The 19599-nt window shown below is 31.9% G+C and overlaps 1 protein-coding gene across 7 annotated transcripts in view; it reads right to left on the reverse strand.

Annotated features, from left to right (window-relative positions):
• Nucleotides 1-19599, reverse strand: part of LOC127279045 (lachesin-like) — a 276980-nt gene that overhangs the window by 45360 nt on the left and 212021 nt on the right. For 6 of the 7 annotated variants that reach the window (XM_051301147.1, XM_051301148.1, XM_051301146.1 and 3 more), the window contains 3 exons: nucleotides 17365-17572; nucleotides 6540-6701; nucleotides 187-315 (listed from right to left, as the gene is read on the reverse strand). In XM_051301147.1, coding sequence (XP_051157104.1) covers nucleotides 187-315; nucleotides 6540-6701; nucleotides 17365-17572 — 499 coding nt within the window. Of the gene's footprint in view, nucleotides 1-186; nucleotides 316-6539; nucleotides 6702-17364; nucleotides 17583-19599 lie in introns of all 7 variants that reach the window. The other variant, XM_051301151.1, reaches the window with a different exon arrangement.

Genomic DNA, 19599 nt, shown 5'->3' on the forward strand with positions numbered 1-19599 from the left:
TATTTTCTAGAACGTTGTAAAAAAGTTTAATTGTTTATAACTTTTTACTAAATTCGAATTTTTGAAAAATTTTTAAGACCTCCAAAAAATAATTAGTTGTCCATTTTAGGGATTCTCACCCAGGTATGATATTCAACAAGTTATAATACATTAAATTCTATTTCTCTGAGTATAGTTTTTACTTACATTCAACATCCACTGTGATCCTTTTACTAACAGTTGGTGGAATACCGTTTGAAGCAATACAAAGATAAGCTCCCATTTCAGCTCTCGTAATTTTACTCAAGTTTAGATGCTCTCCTTCGTGCTTAGGCACTGAAAAAGAACAGAAATTAATTTATCTAATGATACTGAAGGGATATGTAGCTGTCTTCCTGATCTAATGAATTATACTCAATGGGAAATTGCCAATGGTTAAGATTGGCTAAATAATGGGCCAAGAATGGTTCCCAATCGTTTTTTCTTTGCTTGCTATTGGCACCCAATATTCGGCCGCGATTGGTAAAATCTTGGGATGATCACGACATTGACAATCATTGATAGCCAATATTGGTCCATCATTGGCTGTCAAGACAAAAAACGGATTCTCAAAAGCTTGGTTCTTAAGGGGTTTCCTAAATTTTTTTGCCCTAAAATAGAAGGTTTTTGAAAGATCGTGTACTCATAAGTTTTAAAATATAATTGATCAAAAGTTTTTACATGTTACTATATACGTCAAGAACTATTTAAAAAAAATTGCGATCTTAAAAAATATTATTATGCTCCTTCTACAGAGGTCGCTATGTACACTGGTCAAAATCAAGGTCCTTTACGGTAACCACTGTAGCTCATCGCAGAATCATCTAAAATAAAAAAATCAAACGTGATTTTAAAGTTTAAGACCTAATACAGGTCCTAAACCTCGAGATATTAAAAAAAATCAAAAATTAAAAAAATGGCAAGCTTTGGAACCCAAAAAACTGAAAAAACACCATTTTTTTGACAATCAATCACTCACAAAAACCTGATTATTGAATATTTTAAATATATTAGAGGTTTAGGACCTGCAAAAACTTACACTGAATCGAATGCAACTTGAATTTTTGAAATCGGTCAAACGGTTTTTGAGTTCTACTGGTTACCATTTTTAAATATAGTGTTTTGAGAAAAAAGCGTTTAAAGTTTTGATATCAAAAGGTTATAATTAGTCAAGCAGAAGTAACTAAATCAGCTTGAAAATTCTTACTCAGGGGTTTTTGGGGTCGCTGATTACGAATATGATGTCAGATTTTATAAATTCAAAATGGCGGATCCAATATGGCGGACATGAAAGTTAAAAATCAATTGCATTTACTCGAAACTTGGTACTCGGGGGTTTTTGGGGTCACTGATTACGAATATGATGTCAGAATTTAAAAATTCAAAATGGCGGATCCAATATGGCGGACGAAAATTTTAAAACTAATCGGATTTGCTCGAAAATGATGAAATGATATGAATATGATGAATTGTCCGTACTGGGTCCATGACCCTGTCGGGTTTATTATCAGCAAATTTTTAAAATATGACTTCAGATTTGTAATCATCGACCTCAGAAACCCCCAAGTAGTAAATTTCAAGCAAATCCAAGCATTTTTTAAAAACTCGTCCGCCATATTAGATCCGCCATTTTGAAATTTGAAAAATGGACACCGGATTCGTAATCAGCGACCCCATAAACCCCCGAGTAGGACATTTCGAGCCAATCTAAACACTTTTTAAAAAACTTGTCAGCCATATTGGATCCGCCATTTTGAATTTTTAAAATCTGACATTAAATTCGTAATCAGAGACCCCAATAACACCCGAGTAACGAATTTCAAGCAAATCGATTCGCTCGGTTTATCGTGGGCACGAAAGGGTTAATTATACGATCTGTAGACGCATATATATATATGTATTTTGTTAAATAACTTAAGATTATGAGCGAATTACGATCTAATGATTTAACCACACATTCTTAACATACTTTCCTATCAAAAAATGAAAAAAAAAAAATTCGATTTTTTTGACCAAAAAAATTTAGGAAACCCCTTAATTGGCTCATAGAAAATTATAAGGTATTAAAATAAGCTGCAACGCTTATTATTTTAATCCAATTTTGCTTATTTTAATACCAAAATGGATTAAAATAAGCAAAATTGGATTAGAGTAATAAGCGTTGCAGCTTATTTTAATGCTTTTTAATTTTCTGTGCTACAAAGACAGGGGGAGTTATCATTGGTTCTCAATAATAATGGTCCGTCTTGGTAGCAAATTATTAACCAAGAAAATGAATATTCGTTATTTGTCTGGGCAGCCAATGACAAACAAATATTGAATGACTATTAGTGACAATATCATCCAAAAATTTTACTAAATTTGTTCCGCTATTGTCAACCAATAGTTCAACAAGAAAAGGATTCAAAAATTTTACTTAATTCATTTCACAGAGATAATTCAATTTTTATTCTATAAATTGAACTTTCTAAAAATTTAATTAGATTAGATTAGAATCATTTAGTGATCTATTAAAATTATCCTAGAATGTTAAATTTTTTCCAGTCTGTTTTTATTTTCCATGTTGATCGAGGGGGAATTTACTAGTTAAAAACGTGTACACTTGACTACCAGTAATACACCTCATATTACCCTTATTACTAAGTATTACACGTTATTACAGAGTATTACACATTATTACAGAGATATTACAGACTTTTTTGCGTTATTACAGTACCGTAATAACGCATTATTACACGGTATTACACGATATTACACAAGTATTACAGGAAGAGTGTACACTTGACTACCTGAGTAAATTCCCCCTCGATGTTGATATATGTTATAACTTCATATTTCAAAGTGAATTTACAAAGTCTATTTTCGATAATTTATTATATTTTATCTTGATTTTTTTAAATAATTTTTCTTGATTTTCGTAATTTAATCTCGAATTTAATAAATTTGATCTGTTTTTATAGATCATCGAAATTAATGTTATTAAGGGGTATCAATTTTTTTTCTGTCATTATTTGGGATCTAAAATTATTTTGAATTATCAAAATTAAAAAAAAATTTTTTTGATCATTTTAGAAATTTTATTTTTTGAAAATATTAAAATTTTTAAAAATCCATACGATTAATTGTTCAGAATCATGAAAAAAGTTTATAGACAAATCAGCAATAAAAAATAATAAAAATTGCGACAGAAGTTTAAATTTTTATTTTTTGAAAATTTCGTGTTTCATCTAAAAAATAATTAATGAATTAATTTTTTTTCAATTGCCCATAGTATATTACAGTTTTAAGTACTCGATATTGTCAGAAAAAAATCGACCACCTTAAACAGCCTTAATTTCGAAAGGTAGAAATTTCAGCGGTCCCTCCCCTTAAGCTGAAAAAATGTTTCTGGTCAAAAACTCTTATAATTGGGTTATATTTCGATTGTTAAAATGCATTTTTGAAAAAATGGAAATGTTTAAACCTTGAAAATTAACTAATAATAATTATTATAAATTTTATAATTTTATTATTTCATTATTTTAAAAAAACTTTCACTTCCTCTCCCACAGAAAATATTAATACAAATAAAAAAATTCTTTTACAAAAAATTACTATCCAATATACCTACAAATTACCCAAGTTTGAATTCGGTTGAAGAAAATTTTTTTACCTTGGTCATTTCACCTGAAATCCCTCACTTATGCATTTTAACTAAAAATTAGTCCGTATAACCTACTTTTGGAAAATCGAATTTGTCACAAATACACAGCTTTTTTAGTGAGGATGTAAAATTGTTCAAAAAATTAATAAATTATGCAAAATACAATTTTTTGGTTTATTATTTAAAAATTTTTAAACTTACCATTTATCTGGTTTTTAGTGAGATTGATTATTGCGGTAGCTGAGAAATTGTGAGGGAAATTTATTTGATTCGCATATAATAAAGTATTATTGCTTAGAACAAAGATTGTTTATTATTTATTTTTAAATTACGGCATATTAACTTCAAGAAATAAAAATTATTTTTTGCAGGGTTGGCTTTAAGAGTTCGAAGTGCCCGTAAAAGATGTTATGATATCTAGGACAGGCGTTGCAGACGGTCTTCAGAAGTAACCCAATTAAAATGTCAAACGTTCTCAAATTCTATTACGAATACTTATATCAAAGAGAGTTGCAATTTTCAGGTTATTAAAGTATTTACATATTATACCTCGAGTATTTCGTGTGTACTCGAGTAAAACTTGACTAGTTTTATAAATGAGTAAATTTTTAAGCTCTTATAAAAAGCGTACAACATAGTAATGAGTTAAATAAACTTTATGTTTTGTTTTGGCTTACAAGTGTTCAGGAAATAAAAAAACTACAAATAGGTATAAAATGTTGACACGCTTAAAATTGTTTCCTTAATTATGATTTTAAAAATAAAGAAGAAAATTTAATGCAAATTAAAGGCTATTTTATCTATTTCTTATAATAGTTAATCAAAAATTTTATAAAAATTTGTTAAAAACAAAAAATATTTATCATATTGGTATTTAAAAAAATGCACTTTTCTGTTATCCACGACAATATATTGTGTAACGTCCTGCGTTATTTTATTATATTTTTCTTGTTAATTTTTGTTTTCCTCTTAATTTTTATTTGTAAATTTCTTATTGATTCTACAAGGAAAAACATGTGAACTGTGAAATCGATACAAAAGTCTATGAGTGCATCCTTCAGATGTTGACCGCTATATATTTAAGAAGTTATGTTTCAATTTTCAAGTCAATCAGTCAAATTTTTTTTGAGTTATCATGCCCATTGGTGCAAAAAGCATAGTCCCACAAGAATCAACATATTTCCGCAATTTTTAAAAATAATTTTTAATGTTCTTTGATTTTTTGAAAACTTACCCAGTGGGCAAAAAACCATGTTCGTTTTAAAAACGTTTTAGAACGTTTCATGTCTGCCAAATAATGTTCTGGAACATTTAAAGAACATGGATGTTCAAATAATGTTCCAGAACATTATTTGGCAGACATGAAACGTTCTAAAAACATTCTTAAAACGTTTTTAGAACGAACATGGTTTTTTGCCCACTGGGTTAAATACATGTACTTTATGCCATTAGTGCATGAAAAAGTTATTTCTTTAACAGTTTCGTAAAAAAATTCCATTAAAACCCGTCAAAAAATTTTGCCTTCAGGGTGGCGTAACCCCTGAAATACAGACAGATCAGTCCGGATTAGTTCAGAAATTTTACGAAAACATCCATAAATGATCCGTATTAGTCATCAATCAGTCTGAATGAAAAGATAAGTCCGAGATCAGTCCGAAATTGACATGAAATAAATCTGCAATTAGACCGCAACAATTTGATTTTAATTAGATCAAAAAACAATCCAAATGATTGGATCCGACATGATTCCGTAATAATCTGAAATCTTTATATGTCTGGAAAAATTAAAAATTAATATGTACAAAATCAGCATTCGCAGTCTGAACAAAAATTTTTGTCAAAAAGGAGTCCGAATTAGTCGTCAATCTGTGTGTAACGAATCCGGATTCAGTCAGGTCTAAAATCTTAATTGAAAATCTGTTTGCAAAGAATCTAGTATTAGTTCACAACAATTATGATTTTGTATATATAATTTCCGGATTCATTTCGGATTAAGATGTTATATTAGATTAAGACCGGATTGTTGCTGACTAATGCCGGATTTCTTACGTACAAACTCCGGATTATTCTGGACTCATTTTAGATTAAGTTTTCTGATTAACCTAGAATCGAATTGTTACGGACTGGTTTCGTACTATTTTGAACTTATCTCATATTTTTCTTTTTGTCTGTACTAATTTTGGAATATTTCATATTATTTTCGGACTGTTTTCGTACATCTAGATAGATTCAGTCCATTTAAAAATCTGAATCCGAAATGATTTTGTATAATCCGACACTCTGAAGTTTTTTTCAATGTTTGTTTGCATGTTTTTGCCTGAGCCGCAATCAACTTTTGCGTCCATGTTGCGAACGTAACTTTTTGTACTACCTGAACGAAAACTATGTCATTTGAGGGTACTGCCGTTCTAAATAATACAGATAAAAGCACAGGAAATAAATTTATGCGACTTTATATGTTAAGAAAGTAGTTTATTATATTTATTGAAAAATTTTGAATGAAGTAAAGAAGATATGAGCCGAGTCATTTACTTATAAATATTAAAAGTACAATTCGTAACATAGTATATGATCGACTAGTTGTCTATTTCTTGAGAATTAGTAAGATGTGAATTATAATTGACATCTTTATAACTTTTTTAGACACAAACAAACGGAGAAGTACTTTGCGACCGCTTGATTGCAAACAGCGGGCGTAAAAGTACTGTTCCGCCCGCTTGGTTGACCCCGAGTAGGAATTGAGTTACTTTGTGCCCGCACTAAGTGCCTGAAATGACCTACTTTTCGTGAAGGTATGACAAAGAAAGAATTTCCGCCTTGTATTACTTAAATCGTAATAGTATTTTATTTAATCGTAGTATATGTAAAAATAATTTACCTTTCATCCGTCGTTCTATGAAAATAGCCTCTGTGTCTTCTCTTCGCCACATTAATGTAGGTGTAGGAAACCCATCAGCTTTACAAGTGAGAGTGACATTCTGATGCTCTCGGACAGCGATTGTGCTTTCGGTTGAATATGAATCTAATATATTTGGCGGAACTGTTAATACAAAACAAACGAAGAAATTTTTATAAACAGTAATAATAAAATAAAAAAATTAATACAATAGAACCTTGGATATCCGAGCTATTGTGGAATGGACCCACCTCAGATAAAGCGAAAACTTGGATAACAAGGAATATTAATATTTTTAAAGGTATATATTAAGTATTTATTAATTATGCAAACATTAACATGTTCATAATACTTTTTATATTGAATTAAAATATAAAATACAAGAGTTCAAGAAAATAGATAGACATTTTTTAAATATTCTTTGTTAATCATAAAATATCATTTTTAAAAATGAATTTAAATATTTAGAACCATATAAACAATCAATATGAAATGAACATATATGAAAATTGTCAGTAATATGCAAAAATAGAAAATTATATTTTGTAGCTTAAAAACCTAGTAGGTTTATCCCAAATTAACAATCACTTTAATTCAAATGGTTCGCTCTTGGATCTAGTTTTCTGTACACCTGATATTTTTCAGTTAATTTATCACAAGACTCTATTTTACTAATAGATTGTTACCGTACATCTCTTATTGTATATTTTAATTTAGATAAAAAATCGCACATATTAAATATAAAAGATCTGTAAGTCAAAATGATTATTTATCTTTTTCTAAATTGAGATCAGACTGCAAATCATGTCTAATATTTGTTATAAGAATTATATTTCGAATACTGAAAATTCAATAATTGATAATTCAAAATATTTTTGGAAATTTGTTAACTCTACTCGCAAGAATTATCCAATGCCTGATGCAATGTATTTTAATGATGAAATTGGTGAAAGTTCCATTGATATTGCAAACCTATTTGCTAAACATTTTAAATCAGTATACACAATTCCAAATTTTCAAGAATCTGAAACGTACTTCACTTCGAATAATGAGGTGGATCTTAAAAGCATTGAAATAACTAGAAATGATATAGGTATTTGTTGAAATAAAAAATTTGGATGTTAATAAGGGTGCTGGTCCGGATAAAGTTTCAGATTCTCTTCTTCGCTCATGTGGGTACTCTTTTATTGAACCTTCATATGTCTTATTTAATAAATCAGTAAAATGTGGAGTGTTCCACAATGAGTGGAGAAAGGGTATAATAATCCAGTTTATAAAAGCGATAGTAAGAATAACGTCAAAAACTATAGACCTATAACATTACTTAGTGCCATACCAAAGATCTTTGAAAACATAGTATACGGTTCGTTATATAACGCGGTCAGTAATATTCTCATTGAAGAACAGCATGGGTTTGTTCAAGGACGTCTACTATAACTAATCTTGGTATATTCACAAAATTTATAACTTCTAACCTTGAAAAGGGTCAACAGACCGATGAAATTTACGCTGACTTTTCGAAGGCTTTTGATAAGGTCGATCATTGCTTACTCCTAAACAAGCTGAAAGCCATGGGTGTGTCTGACAAATTTATTTCTTTTTTAAATAGTTATCTGTCTAATAGATATCAAATGGTAAGAATTGGTAAAGAACACTCTTAACCGTTTTTAGCCACCTCTGGTGTACTCCAGGGATCACACTTGGGACCACTCTTATTTATTCTTTATATGAATAGCATAAAATTAGTTTTGAAGTTTTTATCAGTTTTATTATATGCTGACGATTTGAAAATCTAGAAATTAATTAATTCAAACAATCCTTGTCTTAATTCATCACAGTTGCAATCAGATTTAGATAGACTTAATGAATGGTGTAAATTAAATCACATGTATACACTGAGAGACCTTTTGCACCGTAACAGACTTTCGACAGACGGCTGCGGAGCATTCTAGCGGTCTGTCGACACGTGAAAGTCTTTAAAAATTATTTAATAGAATTCTCTTTACGTGTGAAGAGGATAAATGGTTAGTAGAATAAAACAAAACAAGAAAACACTTCAATAATTTATAAGTCTATCAATGTTTATTTAGAAAATGTCACTCCACAGTTTATTTTCTTTATTAACAATATAATTATATAATATAAAATTTAATGCGAAAATACCGCTATACGTCGTTTAGATCTAAAATCATTCTGATTTAAATTTGTCAGTTTAGCCACACCTTCCGAGTAGTGGGAAAACCCTTCTACCTTTTAAATTTCCCTTTCTTATTAATCGCGCAGCGACATACTGCCAGCCTTGAATGATTACATTCAAACATAAAATATTAATTATCAATAGGAAGCGGAGCTAGTTTTTTAACAGCGCGCATATATTCTCCCGAGGATGTTTTAATTTTAACCACTCTTACAATATTATCCTCTCCCGGAAATACCTCAATTATTCGACCTAAGACCCAACGCAACGGGGGTAAATTATCATCCCTTACTGTCACTAATCTCCCTACCTTGATATCCTCGCTTTGGCCATTGTACCATTTATTTTTAATATTAATTTCATTTAGATACTCATTGTACCAACGTTTCCATAAATTATTTTTTATTTTCTGTACATGTTGCCACGAGGATAATCGGTTTACATTAATATCAGTATAGTCTACAGTAGGAATACTTTGCAATGATTTTCCGATAAGAAAATGTCCCGGAGTAAGCACCCGAAGATCGTTTGGATCCGTTGACATCGCTTTCGGATAATTACCCATTGTATACTGTATGTCTCGCGGATTCGCTCTGCAACATTTTACACAGGAATGTATAATCTTTTTTACTACTGAACGACCATCGACAATCCAAAAATTTTCGCGAATTGCATATAAGGTGGCATTAATACCAGCGTGTTTCAATTCATTGTGAGTGGCACGTACGAGGAGATTGGTTACTGGGTGATTTTTAGGAATTAGAATCGGATGTTTGATTCCATTTTCGACATCGGCATTTTCAAGTCTTCCTCCTGCTCGTAGAAGTCCCTCTCTGATTATAGGTGTTAATCGAAGAATTTTCGAAACGTTAGGAATTATTTTTTGTTTAGACAAGGCAGCAATTTCTTTGGAAAATTCTTCCTTCTGAATTTGTTGAAAAATCCTATTCAATGAAACTTGCATCTCCTCCGAAGTTAATTCACACGAATTGACTGAGCGTTTTCGAACCTTATCAGCAAATCTGCAACAGTACGCAACAATCCGAGTCAATCGCGTCACCGACGAATATCGATTCCACAGCTCGAATTGATCACTCGAAACAAGTTTCGTATTCAGAATGGACAGTTTTGGTTCCGCAGGTATCTTAAAACTGTCAATTCCTATTGAGTGATCAGGCCAGTCTGATTCATTCAATTTGAGCCACGTAGGTTCATGTTTCCATAATTCATTTACGAGAAAATCCTTTGGTAGCTGTCCTCGAGATATAAAATCTGCAGGATTTTCCTTGGTAGATACATGTCTCCAGTCAGATGGATTGGTAGAATTTTGGATTTCCGTGACTCTATTTGCTTCAAAGGTTTCTAATTTATATGGTGGCGTATTTATCCAGTTCAATGTGATCATGGAATCAGACCAGAAATATATTCTCTAGAAATTTATTTTCAGCGCAATTTTAATTGCTTCATACAATTTAACGAGAAGTTTCGCAGCACATAATTCCAATCTTGGTAAGGAGATGACCTTGACAGGAGCCACCCTTGATTTTGAACATAGTAAAATAGATTGATTGATTGATGATATGCCTTTTGACTTGCGTCAGCAAAACCATGCAGCTGGCACTCCTTTGCCTCTGGAACGGTGTGGAGAGGGGAACTCTGTTTACATGCAGCAAATCGTAGAAAAGCTCGGCTCCAATCAACATGTCGATTCCTGATGGTTTGTCAAATTCGGGATCAGCTAAATTCAATGTTTTAGGAATTTTAAGGATATCTTTATTCAATGGCATGATAGGAACATTTCCGGTTATCTGAGGTAACACAAGGAAATCAAGCTTGGCTGAAAAGGAAGAATTTCTTGATTGGAATGTCGCAACGACCCACTCAGAACTATTTACCTCTTTATTATTAACAACTTCTATCGTAGCGTTAAACTTTGATTTCTTTAATTTAAGACGATTAGCTAATTCTCGAGTTATTATATTCGGTTGTGAACCGCTGTCCAAAAGAACTCTACACATATGTTTTCCCTCACAACTGTCAGAAACATCAACTACAGCTGTTGATAAAATTACTTCGGAAGAGTCTTTTATGTGACAATTCTTTACTTGAACCGAATCATTTTTCTTATCATTTGAATCCAAACTAGATTGTACAATTGAATCAGAATGCATCGCGGTATGATGTCTACGATTACAAATAGAACAATTTCTCGATTTACATTCTCCGATTATATGACCACGCCTTAAACAATTAAAACAAAGCCCCTTTTTCTTTACTATTTCTGTTTTCTGTTCATGAGGTAGTTTTACGAAATCTTCACAACTCTGAATAAAATGATTTTCATTACAATGATAACAGTGTATATTTCCCTGTGTTGTTACTAATGTTCTTCCCAAAATTTTTCTATCATTATTCGCTTGAGATTTAAAGACCTGAGTTACAATTTGTTTACCATGATTATTACTATTATTATTATTTATACCAAGATGTAAACTTTCTAAAATTTGACATTTCTCCCTTAAAAATTCAATAAATGAATCAAAACTAGGCACATTTATACCCTTCACCGAACGTTTCCATTCTCTCCGTGATTCTTTATCTAATTTTGCAGAAATTAAACAAATCAAAGGGACGTCCCACGATTCCATTGGTTGACCGAGTACTTTTAATGCTCTCACATGTTTAAGTGTCGTGTCTAGCAAATCACGCAAGCAAGGAGCTGATTCTTTAATTACTGATTGTAAATCAATCAAGGCTTGCATATGATTAACAACTATTATGCGTTTATTATTATATCTATCCTCCAATAATTTCCAAGCTATACCGTAATTTGCTTCTGACGTTTCTATATTTTCTATTACTCGAGCAGCATTTCCTTTTAAGTACGACCTCAAAAAACGTAATTTTTGTACATTGGGAATAGATTCATCGTTATGAATGATAGCAGTAAACGAATCGCGAAAGCCCAACCACTCTTCGTACCCTCCGGAGAAAATGGGAAGGTCTAGCTTGGGTAGTGGGAAACGTGATGGGATAGTTGACGCCTCATTATCATTTATAGTCGCACGGGAGGTGGCAAGTTCTCGTAAATGCTGTATTTCGGACTCGTGCTGTACACGAATCCTCGTCTCTAATTCAAAAATGCGCAAACGCTGTCGTTCCATCTCCTCCTGATTAACATTGTCATTATTATACATAGTAACTGTTTGATTGGAACACTCATTAATTAATTTCATAGCTAAACTTGTATAAACAAAATAATTATCTTCAAATTCTGAACGTTCTATTTCTCGACTAGGTGTAGGAGCAAGCAACTCTATGGTCTTTTGAGCTTGATCATATTGAGACCACGTTTCTTCGATTTTTCCTAACCGTATTTTTAATGCATTAGGATCAATATTCTCGCGCGGTTCATCTTTCAATTTTTCTAAAAATGTTTTAAATTTTGTCAAACGCGATTTACAATTCGTTCGATCTTATCTCGCATGATCAAGCTGTGTAACCGACATGATAAACACTCACAATACAATCAATTACTATTATTATAATTATAAGACAATTTAACAAAACAATAGGTATAAATACGCTTACTTTACTGACGAATTACAAATTGATGACCTTTGATGAAAGCTGCTATTGTTTGTCAGTTATTGTTGCTGAATTTGAAGATTGTTGATTGCCGTTGGAATCTCGTAATCGTAGTTGAAAATTTTCCAAAGTTGACACCAAAGTAGAATAATTCTCAATCTCAATAATGAGATGGGACCAAAATTAACAAATTTGATGATAAATCAAACTTTTGAAACCTCTGAAGATAAGTGAGACACCAACGACACCATAATTAATGATAAAATTTCAAATATTCGTTATATTTTGAGAATGATATGTACAGCGGCTTGTACAATATTCTAGTTTTTCAGCACCAAACCCTATAATCCACTTCACGATAAACTTGATAATTATCAAACCTTAGCAACACAGTTCAATACACTTAAAATAGTACAAAATATCCAGCTCGAAGGACCATGTCGACACGTGAAAGTCTTTAAAAATTATTTAATAGAATTCTCTTTACGTGTGAAGAGGATAAATGGTTAGTAGAATAAAACAAAACAAGAAAACACTTCAATAATTTATAAGTCTATCAATGTTTATTTAGAAAATGTCACTCCACAGTTTATTTTCTTTATTAACAATATAATTATATAATATAAAATTTAATGCGAAAATACCGCTATACGTCGTTTAGTTCTAAAATCATTCTGATTTAAATTTGTCAGTTTAGCCACACCTTCCGAGTAGTGGGAAAACCCTTCTACCTTTTAAATTTCCCTTTCTTATTAATCGCGCAGCGACACGGTCAGCTATGAAACTACGTTTTTGGTCTGCAGCCCTACAATTTTTGGAGCGTAGCTGTCCAAATAATTGACGGTCGAAAGGTTCATTTTCATTTTTGGGCAGTCACGATACAAAATTTAGAATGCAGCGCACCAAAACCTATAGTGGCGCTGCAGTCACACACGTAGTTCTGATGCGGTGCAAAAGGTCTCTTAGTGTATAAATATTAATAAAAGTTGTGTTATATCTTTTTCCAAGAAAATCACCTATTTAAATTGCTATTCTGTTGGACATGATAAGTTACCTAGAGTAACCCATGCGGGACTTGGGAGTAATTTTATGCAATGGCCTATCTTTCAACGATCACATTGCAGGGATAATTTCTAAAGCACTAAGATCATTGGGATTTGTCATGAGGTGTGCATCAATTTTTCACAATATAAATACAGTTAAAATTTTATATTTTTCTCTTGTTAGACCATATTGGAGTACGCCTCTCTAATTTGGGTACATTTCTATACAATCAATAAAGTTAGAATTGAACGAGTGCAAAACAGATTCTTGCGTTTTGCATCAAGACAACTTCATTTACCTTTTTACAGATACACTTATGACTACAGCAACTTACGAGTTCTTTTGAACATTCCTTTGATGACATCCAGATTTTTGTTTGCTGATTTAATTTTTTTATATAAACTCTTAAACAGTTTAATAAATTGCCCAACATTATTGGCAATGATTAACTTCAATGTTGCAACTAGAGTATCTAGAAATTATTCAGTGTTTTTTGAATCATTTCATAGAACCAATTATGAATATCATTTAATAATTAATAGAATTTGTAGGAAAGCTAATCGACTTTTGAATGAGATTGATTTTTTTGATAACAATGTTACATGATTCACCACATTGCTACGAAGACATGTACTTGATGTTAATTAGTAATACCATCAGTGTAATACAATTCCACGTTGTCTCCTTGAACTGATTCCTTCAAATCGTTGTCGGTTATTTCTTCAATTGAAAGCACTCTATGTATCAGTTTCAATAAAGTGACACTTAGTTCTTCCTTAAGTAATAAGTCTTCTTCATTAGAAAAGTCAATTAATTAGCTACATGACCTTTTTAAAGTTACATCTGTCACTTTCTCCCAAGATTAAGCAGCCTAAAACATAACTTTTTTCCAACTTTTTTTCTTCAAATGATTTACAAAATCTTCACCTTTATCTATTGCTTCAGCTAACGACCTTAAAAGATAAGACCTGTGTTGACGTTTGAATTTTTCCTTCTTTTTTGGACGTTTTGGCATCCGCTTTGTGTATTAATTGATTGTCTTCAACAAGAAATCCAATAGTGGCACGTGCGCGATAATCTCTTCGGCCAAAGACTGATATTCCGGTGTATACGCTGGTTCTACCACAACTTCCCATAAATCTTCTCTTATGAGTAAAAGTTCCACTTTTTTGCTCCATATGGAGTAGCACGACTTGACGACAATTTCTAAAAAAAATTTCAAATTTGTTTTTTGACGATTGAATTTGATTCTCCTTGTATTTAAATGTTTAAAATTTTTCGTGATTCACAATGGAGCTCTCACTAGATAAAGTAAATTCGTACGTAGAGAGAATGCACAACCTGATGTTATTGAAACAGCCGAGAGTCATTTGGAATATGATTCTAAGCATGACAAAAGGGCAAGTTGTAACAATATTGTTACTACCTCAATATTGCATTAGTGGTACTGCACAAGTACTAAGAGAAAGGTTATTTAGAATTCATTTAAGAATAACATTTCCAAATGAATATGGTAGAGATAGTGAGTTAAATAATGATTTGGGAGAACGTTCGGAGTATGACAAGAGGTCGGTATTGAGTGAGAGGGAACGACGTCCATATAGGAAAACTGACAGAGCACGTTCTAGTAAAAATAAAAAGAAAACGAATGCTAGGAGGACACTTTTTGACGAGACAACTAATGACACGGAATCAGATATCAGCAACTTACTATCGACAAGACGTGACTTTCGAGAAGCCGAGAGGCGTTCGAAGGTTATTAAAATCCTTAAAAACTGGGACATTAAATTTTCCGGTAATGATTGCGACGACACAGAAGAATTCCTAGAAAGGATGGAAGATTGTCGACTATGCAAATTGTTCAATGATGAAGAACTTCTTCAAGTAGTTTCTAGTATGTTTCGACAAAACGCGAGTCATTGGTTCCGAACCTTACGCCATGAACTGAGGTCATGGAAACCATTCAAGCGGGCGTTTAAACGCGAATATTTGACAACGATCGACGATGAGGAAGTAGCTGACGAGTTGAAGCGTAAAACTCAGGGAAAGGGTGAGAAGATTTCAGCTTATTTGGCAAGCCTACGATTAATAATGGGACATCTAAAAAGACCATTGTCAACGGAACAGCAAGTTAAAATTGCCTATGAAGGTCTCACCCCAGCTTATCGTCGATAGGTGTATGCGTCGGGAATGGAGTCTCTCTACAAGTTGGAGAAGAATTTGCGCCAGTATGAAAAGGTACTTGAACAACAGAGAAATGGTAAGTAAATTTTCATCACGTTTCCCTGGCTGGATGATTGACTATGATTTCTTGTATTATTATAGAAATAACCCCTAACTTCTTCCAATTGATGGTAACAAAGATAACTGGAAGTTGGTGGTATCTGAGGAGTACTGAGACAGGGTTCTACATGAACTGGTACCTGGTCTGGTACCTGGTAACTGGTCTGGTACCTTAGGATTGATGGGACAGAGAATCGTGGAACGACCTTGGTCAGTCGTGGCGGCTAACACGATAGAATTCCCACCTAGTAAGAGTAGATGTAGAAATCTTGTGGTTTCTCAAGATTTATTCTCGAGATGGGTTGAGTTGAAACTTTTAAAATCAGCTGACTGGAAGTACGAGACTGGGGCATTCAAGGAGTTGATACTTTTCCGATGGGATACACCAAACTTTTTGTTCACTGACAATGTAAAGGAGTTTGACCATAAGTGTCTCAAGGATGCACTTGAGAAATGTGGAGTGATGCATATTACTACTCCTCTCTACCATCCTCAAGCTAATCCGAAGGAAAGGAATAACCAGGCCTTGAAAACTATGATTTCGACGTTTATTGGGAGTGACCATCGTGACTAGTATCTCCATGTTCACGAATTTCAACATGCTATGAACACGGCGACCCAAGCGACAACCAAATCTCAACCCGCATATTTAATTATGGTAGGAATCCCTGGTTAGTTTAAAGTTTGCGACAAGAGGTTGAGGCTAAGGACAAGGTAGTCCGGATAAAACCGGAAGAGTGGGTTGACAGAGTGAAGCGTTTAGACGAGTTGCGTGACTTGGTGAAGAGGTTTATTGACAAGGAGCGTGACAGGCAGTCCAATTATAATAATCGAAACAGTATTGACGTGCTTTTCAAAGTAGGAGATACAGTATTACGCAAGACACACAAACTGTAAAGGAGAACCCGTAATTTTCAGACAAAACTTGCACCAATATACGAGGGACCTTATGAGATTATAGAACAGTTATCACCATCGGTTTTTGTATTACTCTCCAACAACAGTCGTAGCATCCCCAGAGTTCATGTCACAGACCTTAAGAAATACTTACCCCCCTAGAAATTGTTGACTTCCTATTAACGAATTTTATTTTCAGATATTGGAAAGAGCAATTTTGACAAGGGAAAAAGAAGTTGGAAATGAGAAAGGGAGTCTGACTTGAGTGACGGAAGAAAAAAAGTTTTGACATGGAATGAATGGAAAGTTTTTTTTGTTTGTTTTGGATTTTTTGTTTGAGATATTTGGGAGTTTATAAAGATTATTGGTCGAGTGACCAAGAGAAACCTTACTATGATTTTTGTTAAAGCTGCGGGAAAAAAAATAAAGGAAAATTAAAGAAATAATTGTATTGCTATATTGATTAACCCGACGTGGATACTTCATCTATCAATTGTTGACGAATAGCTGTGGATAAGTGAAAAATTTGGTTTTGTGTCGTGTCTCAGAAGGTCGTTTTCCTTTTCGACTGGTTTTGACGGAATCACCTTTCAGAATTATAAAAATTTATTGATGAGAATTTTTGGGAAGTATTTTAGGAAAAAGTTGCTGTCGTTTTCGGTTTGTCAATTCGTTTACAAAAATTGACTGGCATCTAACATAATTCATGTTTGGGTTGTCTTTTTATAACAAATTAAAAGGGGAAATTAAGTTGATTTGATTTATTTAATATTTAACGTTATAATGTTATCCACTAACCTACTACTTGTAAATATCCAACTTGACTTATCATCGGATTTGTGTTAATTTGGCACATGTAGTAACCTCTATCCTGCTGCTCCACACTGCGAATGTTTAAAAGCCACCTTCTGTGATTGTCATTTGTAACACTAAACCTCGGTATTTTTGCTACTACATGTTTATGGATAGTAACAAGCATTTGACGATCTACGTGAATCCATGCAACCTGCAAAAATCTATTTCTTTCAATAATGTAAATGATATTAAAAAATTATTATTATTATTAAAAAATTAATAATTAAAAAGTTAATTAAATATTTTGCTAAAGTATATAATTACACAACGCCACAAAAAAGTAGGGGACGGTCACTGATTACGTATCTAAAGTCAGATTTCTATAATTAAAAATTTCGAATAAATTTTTAAAAAGCTTCTAGATTTTTTTTCAACTAACGTTTTTTAAAACAGTATTAAATTGCCTATCGTTGACCCGCGGGTAAAACTTACACTGAGAAAAAAAATTTAGTGATTGCAACAAAATTGTTTGATTAGACAATTTTGGTTCTTGTAACCAAATTTTGGTTGGCTGAAACAAAGTCGCAGAGTTATCTCAACCTAACATTTGGTTAGGCCAACAAAATTATTTGGTTGAACATTTTTAAATTTCAACCAAAATTTGGTTTCGACAACAAAATAATTTGGTTAACACAACAAAATAGTTTGGTCTAAAAAACCAAATGATTGTTTGTTGTCCTAACCAAAATTTGGTTGCGACAACCAAATAATTTGATTCACTCTCAGCTCATAGCTTAAGAGAACAGTTAGTTTAAATCTCTCACAAGGATTCGTAGTCCAGTGATCAGAGCTCCCGACCTTCAGTTTTAAAACAGAGGTTCGATCCCAGGCGGAGATGAGAGTTTTCAAAGTCCACAAATATTTCAATTGGATAAATATAAATTTAATGTTAAATTGATAATAAATAAATAATGAAATAAATAAAAAAGATAAAAAGAAAAGAAATAAGGTAGAATAAAATTTTTAATTTTAGAAAAAAAAACTGTTTGTTTGATCAACCAAACATTTTTGTTGACCTAACAAAAAAAATTTGGTTGAGCTAACCAAACATTTTTGTTATGCCAACAAAAAACACTCAACCAAATAGTTTAGTTGCTTAAATACCAACAAAATTTTTTTGTTGGTCCAACCAAATTTTGGTTGCTCTGACTAAACATTTTTCTCAGTATAGCCGAGGCTGCCACATAGTTGGCATGGTATTTTTCAGTCTCTCTAAATAACACTTTATAATTAATTTTTAATAATCTCTTGTTTGACGCAGAATTTGATGATTTTCTAAATAAAAAAAGACTTGACAGTTTATCTTTATTTCTTTATATACTATTAATTATTTAAATAACTTCTATTTTAATTATTAATTTAATGTTCGTTCATTCGAAATAGTTTATATTGAACTAATTGAATTTAATCGATAACGATTGGAATGGTTATTTAAAATTATTCTAACTTTATTTCTTCGTAAAATATTTAATTTTTTATTAATTTTAATTAATTAATTAATGTCTCGAAATCAAAAAATCAAAATAATAATAATTAAATCAAAAAAATATTTCTAAAATTTTTTTATTTATTTATTATTTATCTGCAAAAATATTTAAAAAATTTAAATTCAAAATTTGTACACATATTTAGCACTTGTATCACTACAGTTTACTGAACTTTGTGTAAAATCCGTATCATTCATCTTGTCATATGAAATGCCTCAAATATGCTTCTAAAAACCTCAAGTTACAAATTTCATTTAAATTTAGCAATCTTTAAAAAAATTTTATGCGACGTAGAATTTTACAAGTTTTTTGAAGTTAGACAGAAATCCCGACGTGGTGGAGTAAATTTAACCTTAGATTCGTGTTCAGTGCACGAAAATACTTGGGGGGTTGGATAATCTGGTCTGTCGCGTAGGATACTTTTCTGTGGTGCTGTGTTATTTGTCTATTACGTAAAAATTTAATAAGTAAGCATCGACACTGAAAGAATTTTAGTTTAAAAATCAATAAAAAAAATAAATTATTACTGAGTCAATAAAAAAATTTCCTGCTACTTTGTAATCGACATTTATGACAAAGTAAGTAATGAAAAAAAGCTACTAAATTATTAAGCTTTTCATGTAGAGTTATTGACTTTTTTTTGAATATTCTTTAATTAATAATTTAAGGTCTTGTATACCTAAGAATTTTA

This window comes from Leptopilina boulardi, unplaced genomic scaffold (genome assembly GCF_019393585.1).
Source record: "Leptopilina boulardi isolate dan_hultmark-lab unplaced genomic scaffold, ZJU_Lbou_2.1 LbouV2_214, whole genome shotgun sequence".
NCBI classification, from domain to species: domain Eukaryota; kingdom Metazoa; phylum Arthropoda; class Insecta; order Hymenoptera; family Figitidae; genus Leptopilina; species Leptopilina boulardi.